The sequence below is a fragment of the Giraffa tippelskirchi genome, chromosome 1 (assembly GCF_054371585.1).
Source record: "Giraffa tippelskirchi isolate mGirTip1 chromosome 1, T2T-mGirTip1v1.2.pri, whole genome shotgun sequence".
NCBI lineage: Eukaryota > Metazoa > Chordata > Mammalia > Artiodactyla > Giraffidae > Giraffa > Giraffa tippelskirchi.
In genome coordinates this window covers 73,576,670-73,603,396 of record NC_137275.1, presented here as the reverse complement: position 1 = coordinate 73,603,396, position 26,727 = coordinate 73,576,670, and the positions used below count along the sequence as shown (strand labels likewise).

General features: G+C 41.8%; 1 protein-coding gene across 3 annotated transcripts in view; it reads right to left on the bottom strand.

The window, feature by feature from the left end:
* The window catches only part of FAM184B (family with sequence similarity 184 member B), a 161,803-nt gene that overhangs the window by 41,601 nt on the left and 93,475 nt on the right, over positions 1-26,727 (bottom strand). For all 3 annotated transcript variants that reach the window (XM_081593534.1, XM_081593524.1, XM_081593543.1), the window contains exons 3-6: positions 26,229-26,364; positions 21,464-21,603; positions 20,689-20,895; positions 1,050-1,160 (exon numbers count right to left, since the gene is read on the bottom strand). In XM_081593534.1, the coding sequence (XP_081449660.1) occupies positions 1,050-1,160; positions 20,689-20,895; positions 21,464-21,603; positions 26,229-26,364 (594 nt within the window). The remainder of the gene's footprint in view (positions 1-1,049; positions 1,161-20,688; positions 20,896-21,463; positions 21,604-26,228; positions 26,365-26,727) is intronic.

Sequence of the window (26,727 nt, the reverse complement as noted above, 5' to 3'; positions counted from 1 at the left end):
CATTTTACAGTATTAACTCTTAATTCTCCTAACAATCACTATGAGGTAGGTACTACTGCAGAGAACTTACAGCAAAAAACCGTCCAGGAGTTCTGGCACAGTGTTAATAGTGTTGAAGGATGAATAGAGTCCAGTGGCAAGTTTTTGCCCCAGTAATACTATCCACAGTGCTTTTAAACTTTGAACTTGGTCCCTGGGTGGTTTGGACAGATGGGCCCAAGAAGAAAACCCCATAGTTCAGCTGGTTCACATTCATTTCATAGCCCACTCTTCTGCCTGGGCTCCAGGATGGAGGCCTGATAGTTAAATCCTTGCTTTCCCAGGCTAGCCATGTGGCACAGATGTCACCAATGGGAGTAGGAGTCAGCTAGGGGCTTTGGTACACCCTTTTGTTTTCCTAATGAAGTGGGCAGGCCTGGTCACCCCCGCCCCTACTCATTTCCTGTTTTAAATTTGGACATGACAACTGGTCAGCGACAGTCATTCTCACAACCAAGGGGAATCTGAGCCAACTTCTCCTACGTGCAGTGTCAGGGACCTATGATACATTTAGGGACCATGAAAATGTTTTCATTCAAAATTTGAAGGAAAAAATGCAGCCTTGCTGTATTCACCTTCATGGCAATGAAGTTACAAATTAAAATTTTTAATTCTTTTTGATGAAGAAAAGAGTCCACAAAAGCAGAAGTATCTAATGCCCAGAAAACTGATAACAGCCGGGAGGTAGGGAGATGGCGGGACCAAGAGGTTTGCAGATTTTCCAGACCTGATATTATTTAGCCACAGAATCAACGCCAGCACCCTCCAGCCTCCTTCTTTTATATATGACATTAAGTGCCTCTTTGTTAAGCCTCTATAAATCTCTGTTACTTGCAGCTGAATTTATGCCCCTGAGCTCATCTTCCTGTCAGGCTAAAGTCTTTTTTTCCTTGCAAGGATGCTGAATGTACGAAAGTCAGGGCGACTTCCTGAGATTCCTGCACCTTAGTTAATCAAAAACTTGAGTTCAGAACCATCACTCCCAAGCACAGTGTTTATTCAGGACTTACCTCAAGCAGTGAATTCTGAAGCTTCACACTTAGGGCCGCTTTCTCTTCTTCCAGCTGCTTTATTTCATTTTCTGATTTCTTCTTCACTTCTTCCAATTGTGCTTCTACTTCCTAAATGATAAATAGAAGAGTTAACCACACAAGTCATAAAAACATGAACAGGACACGGCCTGCCTTATTCCCAAAGGGGTTCAAAGAAGCTCACAAGAGTCATAAACTCCATAAAAAATATAAATTAGAAATATATGAGAAAGTTAAAAAAAAAAAAACAGGTGCTAAATTCACACCACAAAGACTAATATATATTGGAGGAGGGCAGGGTAAACCCCTGGCTTTAAGTTTTGTGGTGTCAAGTAAGAAAAGAGAATGTTCATTATTGACACAATTCTCACAGTTCCATGGATCAAAAAGCCAAATACATCCTCAGATGCAAGGAAATATCAAAAGCAAGATGAAATTTCCTCTTTGGTCTTCTCAAAAGCAACCTTACTTTAGTCAAAACAATGGGATTCACCGAGTATTTTTTCCACAGTCCCTCCCCACAGCCTCACAGTCTTAGTGCAAAGCAGACCCAGGTAAAAAAACATTCTGGAGCTCATGTGGGTGGTGCAGCTGCATTTTAGCACAGTGATCTTGAGCAAATTTCCTAACTTCTCTGTGACTCAATGCATTACTTATTAATACAAGCTTAGCATAGCTCTAGGTAGGTATTAATAGTAAGAGATAAATGAATTAAAAGTAGGGCAATTCTTGTAGATTCCTACTTTTTTTGATCTAGCTTAATATGCGGGGAAATTTTGCAAGTGTCTAGAGCAGTAGATGAAATATTCTTTTCCTCTTAGCTGAACTTTCAGTTCAGTCAGTTCAGTCGCTCAGTCGTGTCCAACTCTTTGTGACCCCATGGACTGCAGCATGCCAGGCTTCCCTGTCCATCACCAACTACCAGAGCTTCCTCAGACTCATGTCCATTGAGTTGGTGATGCCATCCAACTATCTCATCCTTTGTCATACCCTCTCCTCCTGCCTTCAATCTTTCCCAGCATCATGGTCTCTTCTAATGAGTTGGCTCTTCACATCAGGTGGCCAAAGTATTGGAGCTTCAGCTTCAGCATCAGTCCTTCCAATGAGTATTCAGGACTGATTTCATTTAGGATTGACTGGCTTGGTCTCCTTGCAGTCCGAGGGACTTTCAAGATTCTCCTCCACCACCACAGTTCAAAAGCATCAATCTTTGGTGCTCAGCTTTCTTTATACTCAAACTCTCACATCTATACGTGACTACTGGAAAAACCATAGCTGTGAGTAGATGGACCTTTGTTGGCAAAGTAATGTCTCTGCTTTTTAATATACTGTCTAGGTTGGTCATAGCTTTTCTTCCAAGGAGTAAGTGTCTTTTACTTTCATGGCTGCAGTCACCATCTGCAGTGATTTTGGAGCCCAAGGAAGTAAAGTTTCCATTGTTTCCCCATCTATTTGCCATGAAGTGATGGGACTGGATGCCATGACCTTAGTTTTTTGAATGTTGAGTTTTTTTTTTTTTTTTTTATATTGAAATACTTTATTTGTTAGCCCTCTAAAATTTAGTACACTTGCATTATAAAAACTATATTAGATACAGAAAAAATAGTATTAAAACTTTACCTATAACCCTACCCATTCAAGCCAAAAAACTTTTCTTTTTTTTTTTTTTTTTTGCAGCTAAATATAGTACTTTTTATTTATTTTTATTTTATTTTATTTTATTTTTTTATAAATTTATTTATTTTAGTTGGGGGCTAATTACTTTACAATATTGTAATAGTTTTTGCCATACATTGACATGAATCAGCCAAGGGTTTACATGTGTTCCCCTTCCCGGACCCCCCACCCACCTCCCTCCCCATCCCATCCTTCTGGATCATCCCATTGCCCCGGCCCTGAGCCCTTGTCACATGCATCGAACATGGAATGGTGCTCTGTTTCACATATGACAATACACATGTCTCAATGCCATTCTCCCAGAACGTCCCACCCTCACCTTCTCCCTCAGAGTCCATAAAATTGTTCCATGCATCTGTGTCTCTTATTCTGTCTCGCATATAGGTTTATCGTTACCATCTTTCAAATTCCATATATATGCATTAGTATACTGTATTGTTGTTTTTCTTTCTGGCTTACTTCACTCTGTATAATGGGCTCCAGTTTCATCCATCTCAGTAGAACCGATTCAAATGTATTTTTTTTAATGGCTGAGTAATATTCCATTGTGTATATGTACCACAGCTTCCTTATCCATTCGTCTGCTGATGGACATCTAGGTTGCTTCCATGTCCTGGCTATTGTAAACAGTGCTGCGATGAACATTGGGGTACACGCGTCTCTTTCAATTCTGGTTTCCTTGGTGTATATGCCCAGCAGTGGGATTGCTGGGTCATATGGCAGTTCTATTCCCAGTTTTTTAAGGAATCTCCACACTGTTCTCCATAGTGGCTGTACTAGTTTGCATTCCCACCAACAGTGTAAGAGGGTTCCCTTTTCTCCACACCCTCTCCAGCATTTATTGCTTGTAGACTTTTGGATAGCAGCCATTCTGACTGGTGTGAAATGATACCTCATTGTGGTTTTGATTTGCATTTCTCTAATAATGAGTGATGTTGAGCATCTTTTCATGTGTTTGTTAGCCATCTGTATGTCTTCTTTGGAGAAATGTCTGTTTAGTTCTTTGGCCCATTTTTTGATCGGGTCGTTTATTTTTCGGGAATACAGCTGCAGAAGTTGCTTGTATATTTTTGAGATTAATTGTTTGTCTGTTGCTTCATTTGCTATTATTTTCTCCCATTCTGAAGGCTGTCTTTTCACCTTGTTTATAGTTTCCTTTGTTGTGCAAAAGCTTTTAATTTTAATTAGGTCCCATTTGTTTATTTTTGCTTTTCTTTCCAATATTCTGGGAGGTGGGTCATGGAGGATCCTGCTGTGATTTATGTCGGAGAGTGTTTTGCCTGTTTTCCTCTAGGAGTTTTATTGTTTCTGGTCTTACGTTTAGATCTTTAATCCATTTTGAGTTTATTTTTGTGTACGGTGTTAGGAAGTGTTCTAGTTTCATTCTTTTACAAGTGGTTGACCAGTTTTCCCAGCACCACTTGTTAAAGAGATTGTCTTTTCTCCATTGTATATTCTTGCCTCCTTTGTCGAAGATAAGGTGTCCATATGTGCGTGGGTTTATCTCTGGGCTTTCTATTTTGTTCCATTGATCTATATTTCTATCTTTGTGCCAATACCATACTGTCTTGATGACTGTGGCTTTGTAGTAGAGCCTGAAGTCAGGCAGGTTGATTCCTCCAGTTCCATTCTTCTTCCTCAAGATTGCTTTGGCTATTCGAGGTTTCTTGTATTTCCATACAAATTGTGAGATGATTTGTTCTAGTTCTGTGAAAAATACCATTGGTAGCTTGATAGGGATTGCATTGAATCTGTAGATTGCTTTGGGTAGAATACTCATTTTCACTATATTAATTCTTCCAATCCATGAACACGGTATATTTCTCCATCTGTTTGTGTCCTCTTTGATTTCTTTCATCAGTGTTTTATAGTTTTCTATATATAAGTCTTTTGTTTCTTTAGGTAGATATATTCCTAAGTATTTTATTCTTTTTGATGCAGTGGTGAATGGTATTGTTTCCTTAATTTCTCTTTCTGTTTTCTCAATATTGGAGTATAGGAATGCAAGGGATTTCTGTGTGTTAATTTTATATCCTGCAACTTTACTATATTCATTGATCAACTCTAGTAATTTTCTAGTAGAGTCTTTAGGGTTTTCTATGTAGAGGATCATGTCATCTGCAAACAGTGAGAGTTTTACTTCTTCTTTTCCTATCTGTATTCCTTTTATTTCTTTTTCAGCTCTGATTGCTGTGGCCAAAACTTCCAAAACTATGTTGAATAGTAGTGGTGAAAGTGGGCATCCTTGCCTTGTTCCTGACTTTAGGGGAAATGCTTTCAATTTTTCACCATTGAGGATAATGTTTGCTGTGGGTTTGTCATATATAGCTTTTATTATGTTGAGATATGTTCCTTCTATTCCTGCTTTCTGGAGGGTTTTAATCATAAATGGATGCTGAATTTTGTCAAAGGCTTTTTCTGCATCTATTGAGATAACCATATGGTTTTTTTCTTTCAATTTGTTAATGTGGTGTATTACATTGATTGATTTGCGGATGTTAAAAAACCCTTGCATTCCTGGGATAAAGCCCACTTGGTCATGATGTATGATCTTTTTAATATGATGTTGGATTCTGTTTTCTAGAATTTTATTAAGGATTTTTGCATCTATGTTCATCAGTGATATTGGCCTGTAGTTTTCCTTTTTTGTGACATCTTTGTCTGGTTTTGGAATTAGGGTGATGGTGGCCTCATAGAATGAGTTTGGAAGTTTACCATCTTCTGCAATTTTCTGGAAGAGTTTGAGTAGGATAGGTGTTAGCTCTTCTCTAAATTTTTGGTAGAATTCCGCTGTGAAGCCGTCTGGTCCTGGGCTTTTGTTTGCTGGAAGATTTCTGATTACAGTTTCGATTTCCGTGCTTGTGATGGGTCTGTTAAGATCTTCTATTTCTTCCTGGTTCAGTTTTGGAAAGTTATACTTTTCTAAGAATTTGTCCATTTCTTCCAAGTTGTCCATTTTATTGGCATATAGCTGTTGGTAGTAGTCTCTTATGATCCTTTGTATTTCTGTGGAGTCTGTTGTGATCTCTCCATTTTCATTTCTAATTTTGTTGATCTGATTCTTCTCCCTTTGTTTCTTGATGAGTCTGGCTAATGGCTTATCAATTTTGTTTATCTTCTCGAAAAACCAGCTTTTAGTTTTGTTGATTTTTGCTATGGTCTCTTTTGTTTCTTTTGCATTTATTTCTGCCCTAATTTTTAAGATTTCTTTCCTTCTACTGACCCTGGGGTTTTTCATTTCTTCCTTCTCTAGTTGCTTTAGGTGTAGAGTTAGTTGATTTATTTGATTTTTTTCTTGTTTCTTGAGGTACGCCTGTATTGCTATGAACCTTCCCCTTAGTATTGCTTTTACAGTGTCCCATAGGTTTTGGGTTGTTGTGCTTTCATTTTCATTCGTTTCTATGCATAATTTTATTTCTTTTTTGATTTCTTCTGTGATTTGTTGGTTATTCAGAAGCGTGTTGTTTAGCCTCCATATGTTGGAACTTTTAATAGTTTTTTTCCTGTAATTGAGGTCTAATCTTACTGCATTGTGGTCAGAGAAGATGGCTGGGATGATTTCAATTTTTTTGAATTTACCAAGGCTAGATTTATGGCCCAGGATGTGATCTATCCTGGAGAAAGTTCCATGTGCACTTGAGAAAAAGGTAAAATTGATTGTTTTGGGGTGGAAAGTCCTGTAAATATCAATTAAATCTAATTTGTCTATTGTATCATTTAAAGTTTGTGTTTCCTTGTTAATTTTCTGTTTAGTTGATCTATCCATATGCGTGAGTGGAGTATTAAAGTCTCCCACTATTATTGTGTTATTGTTAATTTCCCCTTTCATACTTGTTAGTATTTGCCTTATATATTGTGGTGCTCCTATGTTGGGTGCATATATATTTATGATTGTTACGTCTTCTTCTTGAATTGATCCTTTGATCTTTATGTAGTGTCCTTCTTTGTCCCTTTTCACATCCTTTATTTTAAAGTCTATTTTATCTGAAATGAGTATTGCGACTCCTGCTTTCTTTTGGTCTCCGTTTGCATGGAATATGTTTTTCCATCCTTTCACTTTCAGCCTGTGTGTGTCCCTAGTTTTGAGGTGGGTTTCTTGTAGACAGCATATATAGGGGTCTTGTTTTTGTATCCATTCAGCAACCCTTTGTCTTTTGGTTGGGGCATTCAACCCATTTACATTTAAGGTAATTATTGATAAGTATGATCCCGTTGCCATTTACTTTGTTGTTTTGAGTTCGTGTTGAAACATCCTTTCTGTGTTTCCTGTTTAGAGAAGATCCTTTAGCATTTGCTGGAGAGCTGGTTTGGTGGTGCTGAATTCCCTCAGCTCTTGCTTGTCTGTAAAGCTTTTGAATTCTCCTTCATATCTGAATGAGATCCTTGCTGGGTACAGTAATCTGGGTTGTAGATTATTCTCTTTCATTACTTTAAGTATGTCCTGCCATTCCCTTCTAGCCTGAAGGGTTTCTATTGAAAGATCAGCTGTTATCCTTATGGGGATCCCCTTGTGTGTTATTTGTTGTTTTTCCCTTGCTGCTTTTAATATTTGTTCTTTGTGTTTGATCTTTGTTAATTTGATTAATATGTGTCTTGGGGTGTTTCGCCTTGGGTTTATCCTGTTTGGAACTCTCTGGGTTTCTTGGACTTCTGTGACTATTTCTTTCCTCAATTTAGGGAAATTCTCAACTATTATCTCCTCGAGTATTTTTTCATGGCCTTTCCTTTTATCTTCTTCTTCTGGGACTCCTATGATTCGAATGTTGGGGCGTTTCATATTGTCCCAGAGGTCCCGGAGGTTTTCCTCATTTCTTTTGATTCTTTTTTCTTTTTTCCTCTCTGCTTCGTTTATTTCCATCATTCTATCTTCTACCTCACTTATCCTATCTTCTGCCTCCGTTATTCTACTGTTGGTTCCCTCCAGAGTGTCTTTTATCTCCTTTATTTCATTATTCATTCTATATTGATTCCTTTTTATTTCTTCTAAGTCCTTGATAAACATTTCTTGCATCTTCTCAATCTTTGTCTCCAGGCTATTTATCTGTAACTCCATTTTGCTTTCAAGATTTTGGATCATTTTTATTATCCTTATTCTAAATTCTTTTTCAGATAGATTCCCTATCTCCTCCTCTTTTGTTTGGCTTTGTGGGCATTTCTCATTTTCCTTTACTTGCTGAGTATTTCTCTGCCTTTTCATCTTGTTTAGATTGCTGTGTTAGGCGTGGCCCTTCTGTATTCTGGTAGTATGAAGTTCCTCTTTGTTGTGGAGGTTTCTCACTGCGGTTGGGGTTGGACAGGTGGCTTGTCAAGGTTTCCTGGTTGGGGGAGCTTGTGTCGGTGTTCTGGTGGGTGGAGCTGGATTTCTGCTCTCTAGAGTGTAATGGAGTGACCAGTATTAATTTTTGAGATGTCTATGGATTTGGTGTGCCTCTGGGCAGCCTGTATATTGATGCTCAGGTCTATGTTCCTGCGTTGCTGGAGAATTTGTGTGGTATGTCTTGCTCTGGAACTTATTGTCTCTTGGGTGGAGCTTGGTTTCAGTGAATTTATGGAAGCTATTGGATGGTCTCTTATTAATTAATGTTTCCCCTGGCTTTCAGTCTTATTCTTGCAGTAGCCTCAAGACTTCTCCTTCCATACAGCCTCAATAATAAAACTTTTAGGTTAATGGTGAAAAGATTCTCCACAGTGAGGGATACCCAGAAAGGTTCACTGAGTTACATGGAGAGATGAGGTGGGGGGGGTGGGTTGAGGTGACCAGGAGGGGAAGAGGGGAATTCAAATGTGGAGAGAACAATCTAGCCAGTAAGCACTTCCCTCTGTGCTTTCCACAGTTTGGAACCCTCAGAGTGATTCACAGAGATACATAGAGAGGGGGGAGGAAGGTAATAGAGGTGAGCATGAGTAGAAAGGGAGGAATTAAGAGGGGAGAGAGAGATCTGGGCAGTATCCTGTTCCTGAAGTGTTGTCCGGTACCCAGAACACCCTCAGAGATTCACAGAGTTGGGTTGAGAAGAGAAGGAGGAGGGTGGGAGATAGAGGTTCCCTGGGGGAGAAGAAAGAGCATCAATAGGGGGAGAGAGTGATCAGGCCAGTGATCACACTCCTGAGTAAAAATGGGTCCTAAAGATTGGGTTCTTAAATGTACAAAGTTGATATCAAATATGTAAAACAAAGATTAAAAATCTAGAGTAGAGGTTAGACTCTTATAAAACTTACAATCTAAAAAAAAAAGAAAAAAGGAAACAGTGTAAAAAGAAAAAAAACAGTAAAACAGTAAAAAAAGAAACAGTAAAAAAATGTAGAACAGAAAAAAAACATTAAAAAAAAGAAAACACAAAAGGTATAAGATATATGTATGTAGTTTGCTTCAAAAATAGGGTTTTTTTTTTTGCAAGTTAATAGTGGGTTATGAAAATGAAAGTTAAAGGTGTAATAGAGGACTTGAAGAAAAAGGAAAGAAGAGAAAAAAAAATTTTTTTTAATTAAAAAAAATTAAAAAAAAAAATTAAAAAAAAAAAAATAATAATAGTAAAAAATATATATATCCCGGACTTTCTCTGGAGCTGTTGTGAGCAGTGTGGGATCTGCTCAGTTTTAGATAGATCCTTATTCCTGCTTATACTTTTCAAGATCTATAGGTCCTTTTTAATGCAGTCGGTATTAACTACAGGGATCTTAATCTGTTGGCCTGTCCCTTCCAAAGCGCTTCCCTCTGTTTATTTGGCTTCTGTTTGGAGATCTCTTCAGTATCTAATTTCCGCCCTGCAACAAAGCGGTGGAGGTGATCTCTTTAGGTTCGCTTGTTCAATCGTGCTGTGGGGAGGAAGGAACACTGCAATTCTGGCGTGTGTGTGGTAAGCTCGCAGTGTCTCGGCCGCACTGGGTTCGCCCCCGCTCACGGCGTGTGTGCTTTCCCCGTCTACCCTGCTCAGGCTTCAGGTTACTCGGCCGGGGAGCGGGCCCTGAGCTGCGTGCACTTCCCAGGTCTAAGCCGCTCAGGTTCAGGCTCCCGGTTACTCCACAAAGGCGCAGACTCGGTTTCGCCCGCGGCTTGTGCCGTTCCCGGTCGGAGCTGCCCAGGCGGCCAGAAGTTTGGCGAGGGCGCTGTCCCCTGTTGGGGCGGTGCGGCTTATCACCACCCTGGTCCCCGCCTCGGTTTACGGGCGCGCCCGGCTCCGGTGTGCTTTGTGTCGGTTCTGGGGAGCTGGTCTCTGGCTGCGACCCTCCCGGCGGCTGTCGACCCTCCGGGATCTCAGGCAGTCTTTGCTTAGAAACTGGGAGCCTGTTTGCAGTTTGGTAGGGGGTGCCCTCTCTGGAGCCGAGTTTGCCCCTTTCCGGCTCTGGCGGGCCCCGCCTGCCCGCTGTGTCCGGCGGGGGATGGGGCGGTCCGCAGCCGGCTAGCTCTCCTCTGGTATCGCTCAGTCCTTTGTTCTGTGAGCGGGCCGGCAGTGCCTTAGAGTTGGGCTTTTCGCGGGATAGTTCTCTCTCTCTCGCTGTCCCACAGTTTAGGTTACTATCTCACGTTAGCTCCCTCAGATCGCCCTCGGGGCACTCGGGCCCGGTCCTTACCCTAGGCAATGCCGCCCGCTCCTCTCCGTTCAGCCCCCACTTGCTGGTGGCGGATGATGCGAGCGTCTGGGGTTCTTTGCTGGGAGTTGCTTTAGGCACGTAATCTGTGGATTTTATTTATTTTTTCCTCCCAGTTACGTTGCCCTCCGAGATAAAAAATCCTCCCCCACACCCGCCGGTGAGAGGGTTTCCTGGTGCTTGGAAATTCCTCCTCTTTTACGACTCCCTCCCCGGGACGGGTCTCCGTCCCTAACTCTTTTGTCTCTCTTTTTATCTTTTATAATTTCTCCTACCTCTTTTGAAGATAATGCGCAGTTTTTGTGAAAGCCTGACGTCCTCAGCCAGCCTTCAGAAGTAGTTTTGTGAAGTTTGGTCAGCGTTCAGATGTTCTTTCGATAAATTTGTAGAGGAGAGAGTGGTCTCTCCGTCCTATTCCTCCGCCATCTTAGCCCCGCCTCGAATGTTGAGTTTTAAGTCAGCCTTTTCACTCTCTCACTTTCATCAAGAGGCTCTTTAGTTCCTCTTTGCTTTTTGCCATAATGGTGGAATCATCTGCATATCTGAGGCTATTGATATTTCTCCTGGCAATCTTGATTCCAAGCTTGAGCTTCATTCAGCCTGGCATTCACATGATGTACTCTGATATAAGAAATAAGCAGGGTGACAACATACAGCCTTGACATACTCCTTTCCCAATTTGGAACCAGTCCATTGTTCCATGTCTGGTTGTAACTGTTGCTTCTTGACCTGCATACAGGTTTCTCAGGAGGCAGGTAAGGTGGTCTGGTATTCCCATCTCTTGAAGAACTTTCCACAGTTTGTTGTGATCCACACAGTCAAAGGCTTTGCCATATTCATAAAGCAGAAGTAGATGTTTTTCTGGAATTCTCTTGCTTTTTCTATGATCCAATGGATGTTGGCAATTTGATCTCTGCTTCCTCTGCTTTTTCTAAATCTAGCTTGAATATCTGGAAGTTCTTGATTCATGTACTGTTGAAGCCTAACTTGGACAATTTTGAGAACTATTTTGCTACTGTGTGAGATGAATGCAATTATGCGGTAGTTTGAATATTCTTTGGCATTGCCTTTCTTTGGGATTGGAATGAAAACTGACCTTTTCAAGTCCTGTGGCCACTGCTGAGTTTTCCAAATTTGCTGGCATATTGAGCATAGCACCTTAACAGCATCATCTTTTAGGATTTGAAATAGCTCAACTATTTGAAATAGCTCACCTCTACTAGCTTTGTTTGCAGTGATGCTTCCTAAGGCCCACTTGACTTCACATTCCAGGATGTCTGGCTCTAGGTGAGTGATACACAGAAAAACTATACAGAAAGCTCTTAATGACCCAGATAAGCACGATGGTGTGATCACTCACCTAGAGCCAGACAGCTGAACTTTAGGTAGACATTAAGTCATTTATTCATTCACCAAATATTTATTGAGACCTACCAAGTGTTTGGCACTGTTCCTGAAGCTGGGGATAAAAAAGACACTATGCCTACTCACCAGGAGCTCACAATTGTGTGGAAAAGACAGGCAGCAAAGTCAACAGCTATAATGCAGGAAATGTCATGTTGGATGGTGACAATTGATTACAGACCTTTATGCTCTAATTGTGAGTAGACGGACATATTAGCAACTGACATCTACTGAGTGTGTATCATTTTCTGAGCACTTTTCACAGATCATCTCGTTGATCCTTATGAAATCTGTATGAGCTAGGTAGTATTGTTAAAGCTCATTATACAAATAAAGAAATGAAGCTTGAAGAAGTTAAAACAACTTGCCAAGGGTCATGCAGCCAGTATGTGGAAGAGTCAAGATATGAACTCAGGAAAGGATGATTGCTTTGCTGTGTTTCTTCCCTGCCTGTGTGGGTTCAGTTATACATGGACATTTTTCAACGGTAACTACTACAGCACTATATAGTCTGTGGTCAGAGGATGTGGAGGAACTGGAGACATGAACAACCTACTATAAATTATACTTGGATTAATTCTCACATTGTTCAAGGATCAACTACAGAATGAATAGACATTATGGCTGATTGAGCATGAATAATGAGACAGAAGTCATGGATTTCTAAATTTCTGACTCCTGGATTTCTAACCTGACCATCTAAAAAGATGCTGCTACTGATCATCTACATGACATATTTACACTTCCTATGGGACCAATCACAGGCCAGTCTAGTGGCCTTGGGGTGGCACTTAGCATTGTCCTTGGGGTCAGTCATATAAGAGAGAAAAAAAGGGATGTGATTAGATTGTAAGGGCCGCATGATGTGGACACTTAGCCCATGTACAAGGTCTTCAGTAAACCCATCATCTCCTTTTGCAGGGCTTGCTGTTTCAGAAAGTTCATTTTCTAAAGACAATAGATAAATTATCTTTTTGTTTGAAACAAGTTGAGATAACGTATACAACCATCAGAAATAAGGCCATCCTCTCTGCAAAAAGTCTGATTTTTGACTTCATTATTTAGCCCTCATTCACAGAATCTTTTATTGAACAAAAGTTTTGCTTAATGTGTTTATTGGTGCAGACACTTGCTAACTCTGCCAAAGCATGTTCGCAGTAACAGCACAGTGAAAGCCCCTGAGAGAAAGACTCTTAGCATAAAGCAGTGGCTATTTCTAATTTTATACAGCCTAATTTTCTGGGGTACATGTAATCAACCACAGCTTCAGCTGTTGCCTTGACAAATGGACCTAAAGGGAAAAAAATTTCCCCACAGATGGGAATAACTGATTTCTGCAGCAGTTTTTGTCATTAGTAAGCCACATTTTAGGTGCAGAATAGTATGTGGTTTATTTTCAGAAAACAAAGAGCTCTGGGTCACATGGAAAACACAGATTAAAAGGAAGCATGACCATGTCCAGCTCATTCCAAAGTGACCTTAAGGACTTTAACAGGAATCATTAACAGTCTCTTCTTAACTTAAGTAAAGAGAAAAAACAGCTACAAAGACAAGAACATGAGGAAAAAGGAGACAGTTGCTTTCAAATATATAAATTGTTGCATCCCACCCCAGCAAGAAGACTCCATGAGCTATTAACTCACAGGATTCACAGAGTACTTCATAAGCTCTATTCTCATTTAACTCTCAAAATACTCATGGACAATGGCTTTATTGCATCCATTTCACACAGAGCAGACCCAGTGGCTGATAAGAGACAAAAGCAGGGCTCCCAGTTTTTCTACTTTTCTTGTCTAGATTGTCCACAATTACTAGCAATTTAAGAAAAGGCACATAAAGGAGCCACTGTGATGGGAACAACAAATATGCAACCACAGAAAATTACCAAGCAGAGATTTCAGTTCGCATTTTAAAGGAAAACATGTTAACGTTTTTCAAGAAGAAAAATTACTATTTGGTATGTATATATAGTAAAGTTCAGCTGAAAGAGTAAACCAGTACAAAGCCTGAAATGTCACTCAGAGTGGGGAGGCGTCATTCAGAGCAGGGAGGCAGAAGAGATGATGATCTTATAATTTCCAAACTGTATAAAAACTATAACCCACAGGACAATATTGTAATAAACTATACTTCAATTAAAAATATGAATACAGAAGAAACTATAACCCATAGATTCAAGATTCCAGTGAACCTCAAACAGAAAAACACAAAGTATATCATACCATGACATACTATAATCAAATTATAGAAACCAATGATAGAGAAAAAAAAAATCTTATAAGTGGTCACAAAACAAAAGACACACTATGCTCTGGGGAGAACAGGTAAGAGTGGATACCAACTTTTCATTTGACGAAAATACAAACAAACAAAAAAACCAAAAAATTGAACAGCATCTTTCAAGTGCTCAAAGAACGAAACTGTTAAGCTAGAATTCTATATCCAGCAAATAACCTTCAAAAATTAAGGCAGGAGAATAAGATGGCGGAGGAGTAGGTAGACGTGGAGTACATCTCTCTTCATGGATACATCAGGAATACACCTTCAGACACAGAAATGCATGCAGAACACCAGCTGAGAGCAGACAGGAATACCTGACCAGGGGAAAAGAATGTATAGAACCACGCAAAATTCAGTAGGATGAAGGAACTGGGGGAAAAACAGGAGTGTTAGTAGGACTGGATCGCCCTCGGCAGGTGGGGGAACTGAAGTACGGGTCCAATCCCCACATTGGGGCAATTGTCTGAGTCAGAGGAGAACCATTTAAGGCTGAGAGTGAAACAGCTGATCTGTGGAAGCCTAAATGGAGTGAGAATCAGACAGTACTTGCCACAGCCATTCATACCCAAGACAGGGACGCAGGTCCCCTGGAAGGCGCAGCAGCTTGGAGCTGGAGTTTAGGGATTGTGGAGCAATCTCAAGGCGAGGGGTGCTGTTGACTGCAGAGAGACAGATCGAGGGGATGTGAGGGAGGAGATTGTGGTGCGAAATGCCTGTAGAGGAAAGCTGGGCAGCCATGGAAGCAAGGCAATACTGCTGAGTCATGCATAGGGGGTGGAGCCATCACCATTGCCTCTCTCTCCCCACATGCCAGCATTGGTATATGAACGATAGAGAGGCTGGCCCATCAAACACCTGATGCACTGAACTACAGAGTAGGACCCCTTCAAGTGCCTGAGGCACTGCACTGATCTATACAGTAGGATCCCAGCCAGGGGAGCCCCTCTATGTGCCTGACACATGGAAAAACAGAAAAGGACCCCAGGCAAGGGAGCCCTCTAAGTGCCTGAATGGGCGGAGCTACAAAGAAAGACTGGCCAAAGAGGCCTTCTGATCGCCAGCTACAAGATGCTCAGAAAAAAGACTCTGATAGGGCCATAACTCCTGCAGCAGAGGCAGTCTGTGTCCCTGCACACTTGGCGCCACCAGGGTCCCTGCAAGCCAAGCAACTGTGCCACCTTCACGCACAACTCTCACTGGGGCAAAGCTGCCACAGGCAAAAAAAGTCTTGTGTCTATGCGCTCAGGGTCATTTCAGTCATGTCCAGACTCTTTGCAACCCTGTAGACTGTGGCCTGCCAGACTTCTCTGTCAGTGAGGGGGGTTTTCAAGGCAGAATATGGAAGTGTATTGGCCAATACCGGTTGCCATACCCTTCTAGAGCACTATATTCCTGCTACCGTAGCCGCCAACTCCCCTGTGTACCTGGTGCTTCCAGAACCCCTGCAACCCAAGCAGCTGCACCACCTCCACACCCCTCCCTCACAGGGCAAACCCAAGTCCTCCAGGGCAGCCTCAGAAGCAAACCCCAGTGGACGACCCACATGTAGAGATGGAAATCAAACCACAATTGAAACCTAACGGCAGTGTGGCTAAGGAATAAGACCCAAAACCTTCCCACCAGTTGTACAAGCTTCAGATTAAATCCACATGATCAACTAGGCAGACTCTGTATCTATGGAATATATAAAAGGTCATTGAGAGCTCCCACAAATGCATGATACAGGGTGCTTGGGGCTGGTGCACTGGGATGACCAAGAGGGATGGGATGGGGAGGGAGGAGGGAGGGGGGTTCTGGAAGGGGAACACATGTACACCCATGGCAGATTCATGTCAATGTATGGCAAAACCGATACAATATTGTAAAGTAAAAAAAAAAGATAAATAAATTAAAAAAAAGAGAAAATGCACTAGTTCTGATAGCTAGAGACACTGGAGGCAAGAACACACAGGAGCAGGACCAGATTAGAATCTGAGCTGCCCCCACAGCAGGAACAGAGATTAGCAGTGTTGGAGGGCATGCTAGGGAGGTGAGGTCGACTGTGACCCCAGCGAGGGAAAGGACTCTGACAGCAGTGACTCAAGAAAAACATTCATTATTCTCATGTTTTGACTTGTTCTGTAGATTCCTTTGGATTTTTTTCTCTTTTTTTCCTTCCCCCCCGCCCCCCACCTCTGTTTTAGTTGTCAATTTTTTTTTTTTTTTGCACTATGAAATCTAATTAAGCTTTTGAGCTTTTTTTTTTTCTCACTCACATTATTTATTGTTGTTATAAACCTCTGCCTCTACTTTGGGCTTTTGCAGTTCTGTGGAGTTCCCCCCCCTTTTTTTCTTTTCTCTTTATAATTTTAATTTTTAATTTTTTTAAACCTATTATATTTTTTCCACATTTATTCCTTTGTTTGCCTTTCCTAGTTCTTTTCCCCTTGCAGTTAATCTTTAATGTATATAAATCTTCTTCATCTACTTCTATTTAACTTTGCATATCTATTCCTTCTTTTCTTTCCTCTCTACATATTTATTAGTTTTGTTTTCATTGCTTCATTCCCCACTTGGCACCTTGCTTTAGTTTTGTTTTCCAGTTTGTGCTTTAGTTAATTTTGTTCTTAACTGGTAAATAGAATTTTTTATTTCCTTTGTTTTCTGGGTCAATCTACTGTACTTTATTTTTGTCGGACTGTGTTGACTTTGCTCTTCAGTGTGTATATATACGTGTGTGTGTGTATTCCATTATTTTAATTATTATTTGCCTGATTTTGTAACTGCCATTTGTTTGGGGTTCATCTTTGGCTCCTCGTTTTTGGATATTGTTTTAATCTCACTTAATGCCACAACAAACCACTTGTGGAATCTTTGTTCCCAACCAGAGATCAAGCCCTGAGCCCTTGGAGTGGGAGCACTGACTCCAAGACCCCAGACTACCAGAGAGAGAGAGTCAGAAAGAGAACAATAAATATCATATTCTAATACATATATACGGAATCTAGAAAAATGGTACTGAAGAATTTATTTACAGGGCAGCAATGGAGAAACAGACATAGAGAATAGACTTATGGACGTGGGAAGAGGGGAGGAGAGGGTGAGATGTATGGAAAGAGTAACATGGAAACCTACATTCCATATGTAAAATAGATAGCCAACAGGAATTTGCTGTATGGCTCAGGTAACTCAAACAGGGGCTCTGTATCAACCTAGAGGGGTGGGATGGGGAGGGAGATGGGAGGGAGGTTCAAAAGGGAGGGGATATATGAATACCTATGGCTGATTCAAGTAGAGGGAGATATCTGGTATGGTTCTAAATATTTGGAAATTAAGTAACCTATTTTTAAATAACAGAGTATATGGGGAGTCGGTAGAAATAAAAAGTTGAAAAAATTTGAGAAAATCATTCACATTCATATTTATTATTGAAATTAGAAAGCAGAGGCCTAGAATGGTTTGGGTTAACTTATTCAAGATTTGACAATGAGGCTCTTTCCCCAGGCACAGCACTTCTTACACTCTGACTTGACTGATGTTTGAGTGCATGTCTTGTTTCTCCTACTAGACGGTGAGCTCTTTGAAGGCATGGCTGATTCCTATATCCCTGCATTGCTCAAAACATCAAGTATGCATTCAATGAATGATAAATAAACCAGAAAGGGATGCTGGCAGGGTGAAGACCTAAAGGCTACACTCCAAGGCCCAGGGCAATGTTTATTCTGCCTTACTACATAGACAGAGAGCAAAGGTTATGCTGCCATGATTCACATCCAATTCATGTGATATTCAAGCGACTTTATTTCTCAGGTTCTTCATCTGCGAAATGGGAAAGCAACCCCTGCCTACAGGGCTAAGGTAAGAAATAAATCGTGGACTGGAGAGCTGTCATTCCTTTTAGCTGCACAGCATCTGATCCTTCTCGGAATGTTTGAGAGATTCTCCATCTGATACATCAGAGCCATCCTCCCACCACAAAACCAGAAAATGTCAGACTTACCTTCCCAAACCCACTTCCAAAGGGGACTGAGGGCATGTGACCAATCAGACACACTCACTCTGGATTTCAAATCGGAAGCCATCAATATGTACAAGCTGGAGTCACTGAAACAAAAAGGATCTGGCAACTGCATTTCCCAGGGGCAGCAGCACCAGCCATTCTATAGCAGCTCTGACTGACAGACATTTCCGGGATGATGGAAATATTCTAAAATACAGTGCAGCTTATGTGTAGAAGTCCTTCAGCACTGTGCTATCCATTCTGGGAGCCATTAGCCACATATGGCAATTAAGCACTTGGGATATGGTTAGCTCACCTGAGGAACTGAATTTAAAATATTATTTAGTTGTTTTTAATTTAAATGTAAATAACCACAAGGGGCTACCAAATTGGACAGTGCAGTTCTGTAGGCAATGTCCAGGGCCCGTTGTTGCTGGTTGTCAGCTGTGTACATGGCAGGTCTGGTCTCAGAGGTGGTGGCAGGCATGTCCTCATCACTGAATGAATAGCTGCCAAGCCCGGTTCCCTGGTTTTCCAGAAAGCTTCTCATTGCCCTTTACTACATCACTTTCTTGCCTAAAGTGCCCAGGGTGGGTTTGTGATGCCTGACACCCATAATCATAAGTGACACAAATGAGGTATAGAATGCAGCAGTGTCTAGCACAGCTCAGTAGGGACTCAAAAGAGTCCCTACTGCTCTAAGAATGTGTGGGCAAATGCTAATTATAGGACATGTACTCTGCTCTGTCCGTGAAGATTAAGTAATATTATCCTCTAATCCCACGATAGGGAAGGCAGATAGGCCTTCTGGGTCAACTCCAGCCCTTCTCCTGTAGCATCTTTTTCAGGTTAAGGTAGTATTCAGGATACATAACACACTTATACTCAAGGGCCCAAAGAAACAGTGCCCTCTTAACTCTACAGGAGAAACAGGTATCTATTTTTAGTCCATGAACACCTGATTTGGGGCCTCTTCAAGGTTTTACCTTCCTCTAGTCTGCATGGCCTAATTTATATAATTTATGTCCTCAGATTGTAGAAATGATAATAATTTTTTTTTAAAAAGGAGGAAATGTAATTTATTTCTACATGATTAATTTCCCAAATGGATCCATGCCCCTGATTAGAGCTGAAATGGAATTTCTACACTCAGAGTCAGGCTTGGCTGACAGGTTACCAGGGCAACCTGTAGCTCCAAGAGAGTAACCATCCCTCCCACTGACTGTGGCTCAGGATAGAAAGAGGGTTCAGCTACATGAGGGCTGGATTTGTGTAACCAGTTACTGCTCATCGGGAGGAAAGTGCTTTCAATACAGCTGCTTCGCATCCTGTGCAGGGATGGGAAATCATGGGCTCTGGAGTCAGGCTGTTGGGTTTTAACGTGGCTACACCATTCACTGTCTGTGTGAGCAGATATATAACATCTTTGAGCCTCAGTTTTCTCATCTCTGAAATGGGGGTATGAACCCTCATTTTGCAACCCTGTTAGAAGGATTAAATGTGTTCATAAGAATAAGTGCTTTATAAAGTATAGTGGGCACTAAATAATATTATCACACATGACGTCATCTAATGCGCATGGTAACTAACCACAACCACTGTTCATCAAACTTTGAGTACATGTTTATGCACTGAGCTAAGAGTTTATATACAAAACCATATTTAATGGACATAACAAGCCCCCAAAGTAATTACCTTTATTTTTGGAAAGGTTAAGTGACTAGTTCATGGTCATAAAGCCAATCAAAGAGTCAGGACTTGGACCCAATACTAGTCTTTCATGAGTTCATTTATTTATCCAACACATATTTATTGAGTATCTACTACTTTTCACCACCACACACTGCATTCCTCAGTGATATATGATTCTCTTTCAGTGAAAACTCAGAGCTGTTAATGCAAGTTCTTAGATTACAAAGAAGCCTTCTTATAATAATTAAAGCACCACCTATGCTCACAATAATGCTGATTCACTTCACTCTTTTCCTAAAACATTCAAATACATATGTTATTTGCTTTCCTCAGCAAACACAAGGGATGAGGCTTTGCGTTCCTTCTCAGCAGAAAGCACCTCCTTTTGTGGGAACTTGGAGCAGTATTCAGAGGCTGAGAAACTTCTCTCCCACTGCCAACCCACTGATTAATCAATTACCTGCATTCACCTAGTGCCTATTACACCCCAGGCACTACGATCTGCTTTGTTTTTTCACATGGATAACTTCATGTAATCCTCACAGCTACTCTGTTAGGTGCTATTATCAACATCTGTTTTATAAATGAGGAACCTGTGGCCCACAGAGATTTTCTGTGAGGGACCCAATTGTCCACAGCTGGAGGGTGGCAGAGCTGGGATTTGAATCCAGGCAGTCTGCCAGGTCCATGTGTTCACTTCATGTTATTTCTCTCTGCTTTTGTAGAATAGAGGATTTGAATTTCCCTAAGTTAAACACTCATATGACACAATTCCACCCCATGCTAATGACTCTAAGCCCTACTGTCTCATGGTCTTGGGGTGCTCTGTCTCCTCCAAAAGACACTGAAATTCGTTTGGTCAGAGAACTAGCTGAGATCTGTACACAATAGGAGATCAATAAATGTTTGAGGAAGGAAAGAAGAAACAAACAGAAAAGGAAGGAGGCAGAGGCAAGGAACAACAAAAGCAACGGTATCTCTGGAATGGAGTCTCACCTTCTGCAGCCTTTTCCTTTCAGCCTCCACCGACGAGCGAACTGACTTGATTTCCACCGTGTGCTTCTTTACCACGTCTTCTAGGCGCTTCATCAGCTGGTCTTTGAGATGTTTCTTCTCCTCTTCTGTCTGATGTTTGATTTTGCGAACATCTTCTTCATATTTTTGCTTCATATATTCTGTCTCAATACATGCTTCTTTCCTGGTCTATGAAAAGAAAAAGGGCTTGTAAAACTGCCAGGGTGTAGAGAACAGGAAATCACCATTTGTCTTTTGTGCAACTTCTACAATGTTGATTACTGATTTTAAAGCACGTATAACAAGGTAGAGTAAAATTTGTAAGAGGACATGTTTGAAATTTGTAAGAAACTTCACTTTATCCACCATCGGAAAAGGACTTTTTGGAGTGCTGCATCTATTGTCATAGGATCAGGTATTCCAGCCCACACTACAGTGCTTTCTAAGAAAAAAAAACAAAACAGCTTTGTTTTGACTGGGAACATATAGCAGGAATCTTAAGCAAGTTTCCAGTTTCCCAGGAGCTGGTGGTAAGGTGTTGGGAGAATTCTGCTACATTCTCAGTCTCCTAGTTTCAAATGACATGCAGTTGGCAGGACATTGGCTGGAACTTCACACCTATACATTCACCCCTGAAATTATGGGACCTGTTGCTTCCAAGTACACCTATCATGGTTCAGGGCTGGCCTCCCTCTGAAGCTTGCTCCAGCAGAGCCCCCTGTGACTGCTCCATTCCCAGGGCTTTGTCAGACACTACCTGTGTATCTGTGCCTCCTTTTGTGCAGGGACACTCCTTGGCAAAGTTCTGGTCCTGCTGAGGATGGAGACTGCAGGCTTCCAAATCATTCTCTTTCCCTAGCACTTCATTCTCTGAAACTCTCTCTGTCTTCATGTCATCTGTAAGCACAGGTTACAACATCATTGGGAATGCCCTCAGCCTGGGCCTTGTGCCCGAGGCCTCTGCAGGTTACCATTCTGCTATTCAACTCCCATATGCTCCATGGCCTTCTGGCATCAAGTATGGTCAGACGGTGATTGTCGTCTTTGCCCAAGTAGCATCTTGAGTTCATATAGTTGCCCTGCTCTCCTTTCTTAAACTAGTCATCTTTTACATAGGTTAAAAAATTGAGGATGTTCCTGAACAAAGAAAGCACTTTGGAGTCAGATAACCTATGTATCTTACTCTATCACCAGCCAGCTGGCTGGCCTTAAGCTAGCCACATAACTTTTCTCCGGTTAATTTCTGTGACATGGAATACTGACAATACTAACTCACAAAACTATTGGGAACACCCAATAACATCACTGTGTGAAAGATGTTAGAGTATAAAGTGTTGTCTAAGTCTAGGGATCACTCACCTAGAGCCAGACATCCTGGAATGTGAAGTCAAATGGGCCTTAGGAAGCATCACTACAAACAAAGCTAGTGGAGGTGATGGAATTCCAGTTGAGCTATTTCAAATCCTCAAAGGTGATGCTGTGAAAGTGCTGCACCTAATATGTCAGCAAATTTGGAGAACTCAGCAGTGGCCACAGGACTGGAAAAGGTCAGTTTCCATTCCAATCCCAAAGAAAGGCAATGCCAAAGAATGTTCAAACAACCACACAATTGCACGCATCTCACACGCTAGTAAAAGTAACACTCAAAATTCTCCAAGCCAGGCTTCAGCAATACACGAACCACGAACTTCCAGGTGTTCAAGCTGGTTTTAGAAAAGGCAGAGGAACCAGAGATCAAATTGCCAACATCCGCTGGATCATCAAAAAACCAAGAGAGTTCCAGAAAAACATCTATTTCTGCTTTCTTGACTATGCCAAAGCCTTTGACTGTGTGGATCACAATAAACTGTGGAAAATTCTGAAAGAGGTGGGAATGCCAGATCACCTGACCTGCCTCTTGAGAAACCTGTATGCAGGTCAGGAAGCAACAGTTAGAACTGGACATGGAACAACAGACTGGTTCCAATTAGGAAAAGGAGGACGTCAAGGCTGTATATTGTCACCCTGCTTATTTAACTTATATGCAAAGTGCATCATGAGAAATGCTGGGCTGGAGGAAGCACAAGCTGGAATCAAGATTGCTGGGAGAAATATCAATAGGCTCAGATATGCAGATGACACCACCCTTATGGCAGAAAGTGAAGAAGAACTAAAGAGCCTCTTGATGAAAGTGAAAGAGGAGAGTGAAAAAGTTGGCTTAAAGCTCAACATTCAGAAAACTAAGATCATGGCATCTGGTCCCATCACTTCATGGCAAATAGATGGGGAAACAGTGGAAACAGTGGCTGACTTTATTTTGGGGGGCTACAAAATCACTGCAGATGGTGACTGCAGCCATGAAATTAAAAGACGCTTACTCCTTGGAACACCCTATTCCACCCTATTCCAACACCCTATTCCAAACACCCTATTCCAACAACACAAGAGAAGACTCTACACGTGGACATCACCAGATGGTCAACACCGAAATCAGATTGATTATATTCTTTGCAGCCAAAGATGGAGAAGCTCTATACAGTCAGCAAAAACAAGACCAGGAGCAGACTGAGGCTCAGATCATGAACTGCTTATTGCCAAATTCAGACTTAAATTGAAGAAAGTAGGGAAAACCACTAGACCATTCAGGTATGACCTAGATCAAATCCCTTATGAATATACAGTGGAAGTGACAAATAGATTTAAGGGACTAGACCTGATAGACAGAATGCCTGATGAACTATGGACAGAGGTTCGTGACATTGTACAGGAGACAGGGATCAAGAAAATCCCCATGGAAAAGAAATGCAAAAAAGCAAAATGGCTGTCTGAGGAGGCCTTACAGATAGCTGGGAAGAGAAGAGAAGTGAAAAGCAAAGGAGAAAAGGAAAGATATTCTCATCTGAATGCAGAGTTCCAAAGAATAGCAAGGAGAGATAAGAAAGCCTTCCTCAGCGATCAGTGCAAACAAATAGAGGAAAACAACAGATTGGGAAAGACTAGAGACCTCTTCAAGAAAATTAGAGATACCAAGGGAACATTTCATGCAAAGATAGGCTCGATAAAGGACAGAAATGGTATGGACCTAACAGAAGCAGAAGATATTAAGAAGAGGTGGCAAGAATACACAGAAGAACTGTACAAAAAAGATCTTCACAACACAGATAATCACGATGGTGTGATCACTCACCTAGAGCCAGACATCCTGGAATGTGAAGTCAAGTGGGCCTTAGAAAGCATCACTACGAACAAAGCTAGTGGAGGTGATGGAATTCCAGTTGAGCTATTTCAAATCCTCAAAGGTGATGCTGTGAAAGTGCTGCACTCGATATGCCAGCAAATTTGGAAAACTCAGCAGTGGCCACAGGACTGGAAGAGGTCAGTCTTCGTTCCAATCCCAAAGAAAGGCAATGCCAAAGAATGCTCAAACTACTGCACAATTGCACTCATCTCACATGCTAGTAAAGTAATGCTCAAAATTCTCCAAGCCAGGCTTCAGCAATACGTGAACCGTGAACTTCCAGATGTTCAAGCTGGTTTTAGAAAAGGCAGAGGAACCAGAGATCAAATTGCCAATATCCGCTGGATCATCGAAAAAGCAAGAGAGTTCCAGAAAAACATCTATTTCTGCTTTATTGACTATGCCAAAGCCTTTGACTGTGTGGATCACAATAAACTGTGGAAAATTCTGAAAGAGATGGGAATACCAGACCATCTGACCTGTCTCTTGAGAAACCTGTATGCAGGTCAGGAAGCAACAGTTAGAACTGGACATGGAACAACAGACTGGTTCCAAATAGGAAAAGGAGTACGTCAAGGCTGTATATTGTCACCCTGCTTATTTAACTTATATGCAGAGTACATCATGAGAAACGCTGGGCTGGAAGAAGCACAAGCTGGAATCAAGATTGCCGGGAGAAATATCAATAACCTCAGATATGCGGATGACACCACCCTTATGGCAGAAAGTGAAGAAGAACTAAAGAGCCTCTTGATGAAGGTGAAGGAGGAGAGTGAAAAAGTTGGCTTAAAGCTCAACGTTCAGAAAACTAAGATCATGGCATCTGGTCCCATCACTCCATGGGAAATAGATGGGGAAACAGTGGAAACAGTGTCAGACTTTACTTTTTTGGGCTCCAGAATCACTGCTGATGGTGACTGCAGCCATGAAATTAAAAGACGCTTACTACTTGGAAGGAAGGTTATGGCCAACCTAGATAGCATGTTTAAAAGCAGAGACATTACTTTGCCAACAAAAGTCCGTCTAGTCAAGACTATGGTTTTTCCAGTGGTCATGTATGGATGTGAGAGCTGGACGGTGAAGAAAGCTGAGTGCCGCCAAATTGATGCTTTTGAACTGTGGTGTTGGAGAAGACTCTTGAGAGTTTCTTGGACTGCAAGGAGATCCAATCAATCCATCCTAAAAGAGATCAATCCTGGGTGTTCATTGGAAGGTCTGATGTTGAAGCTGAAGCTCCAATACTTTGGCCACCTCATGCGAAGGGTTGACTCATTGGAAAAGACCCTAATGCTGGGTAGTATTGGGGGCGGGAGGAGAAGGGGACGACAGAGGATGAGATGGTTGGATGGCATCACCGACTCGATGAACATGGGTTTGGGTAGACTCCGGGAGTTGGTGATGGACAGAGAGGCCTGGCGTGCTGCAATTCATGGGGTCGCAGAGAGTCGGACACGACTGAGCGACTGAACTGAACTGAACTCCTTGGAAGTAAAGTTATGACCAACCTAGATAGCATATTAAAAAGCAGAGACGTTACTTTGTCAACAAAGGTCCGTCTCGTCAAGACTATGGTTTTTCCAGTAGTCATGTTTGGATGTGAGATTTGGAGTATAAGGAAAGCTGAGTGCTGAAGAATTGATGCTTTTGAACTGTGGTGTTGGAGAAGACTCTTGAGAGTCCCTTGGACTGCAAGGAGATCCAACCAGTCCATCCTAAAAGAGATCAGTCCTGACTGTTCATTGGAAGGACTGATGTTGAGGCTGAAACTCCAATACTTTGGCCACCTCATGCGAAGAGCTGACTCATTTGAAAAGACCCTGATGCTGGGAAAGATTGAGGGAGGGAGGAGAAGGGGACAACAGAGGATGAGATGGTTGGATGGCATCACTGACTCAATGGACATGAGTTTGGGTAAACTCCAGGAGTTGGTGATGGACAGGGAGGCCTGGCGTGCTGCGATTCATGGGATCGCAAAGAGTCAGACACAAGTGAGTGACTGAACTGAACTGAACTGAAGTCTAGGGAAAAGCCAGAGCTGAGAAGTTCAGGCACTATGGTGGACTGGATGGAGAACTATCTGGGAGCCAGAGATCCTTCTGCATCATGCCTTTTAGATATCTGACCTGTGGCAGCTCTGGGTGTTGGCTTGCTTGTGTCCTGCATGATGGGACCCACCACCAGGCAGGTCAGATCAAGGAGCCCTGCCCTCCATTCTGCTCCTTAACAGTCTCAAGGCTGCAAGCAGTGCCAAGTCAAACTGGTGGCCAACCTTTGCTCTGTAAGGAAATCAACTGGGTTATCTCACCAGTTTTCTGTGTCACATGATACTCCTGCAACATCAGCTTATCTTTGGCAATGGCCAGCTTCTCCCCAAGTTTTTTTGCCGTGCTTTTCAACTCTGAATTCTCCTGTCGAGCCTCCTTGAGCTGCACATCCAGGTCCTAAACAGAGAGACAGGGTGTCATTTCTCTAGTTCTGTGCAGACACATCCTGTGTACATCAGCTCTGAAAAGCAGGTAAATGCACAGCATGTGCCATTAATCTCTGGAATTCAGTGGCTCAGTGTTCATTAAATCCTAATTCATCCTCTGATTGGCTATGTGACCTTCAGCAATTTATTTAATCTTTCTGTGCTGTGCTAAGTCGCTTCGGTCATGTCTGACTCTTTGTGACCCTATAGATTGCAGCCCACCAGACTCTTCTGTCTCTGGGATTCTCCAGGCAAGAATACTGGAGTGGGTTGCCATGCTCTCCTCCAGGGGATCTTCTGTACCCAGGGATTGAACTCGTGTCTCTTATATCTG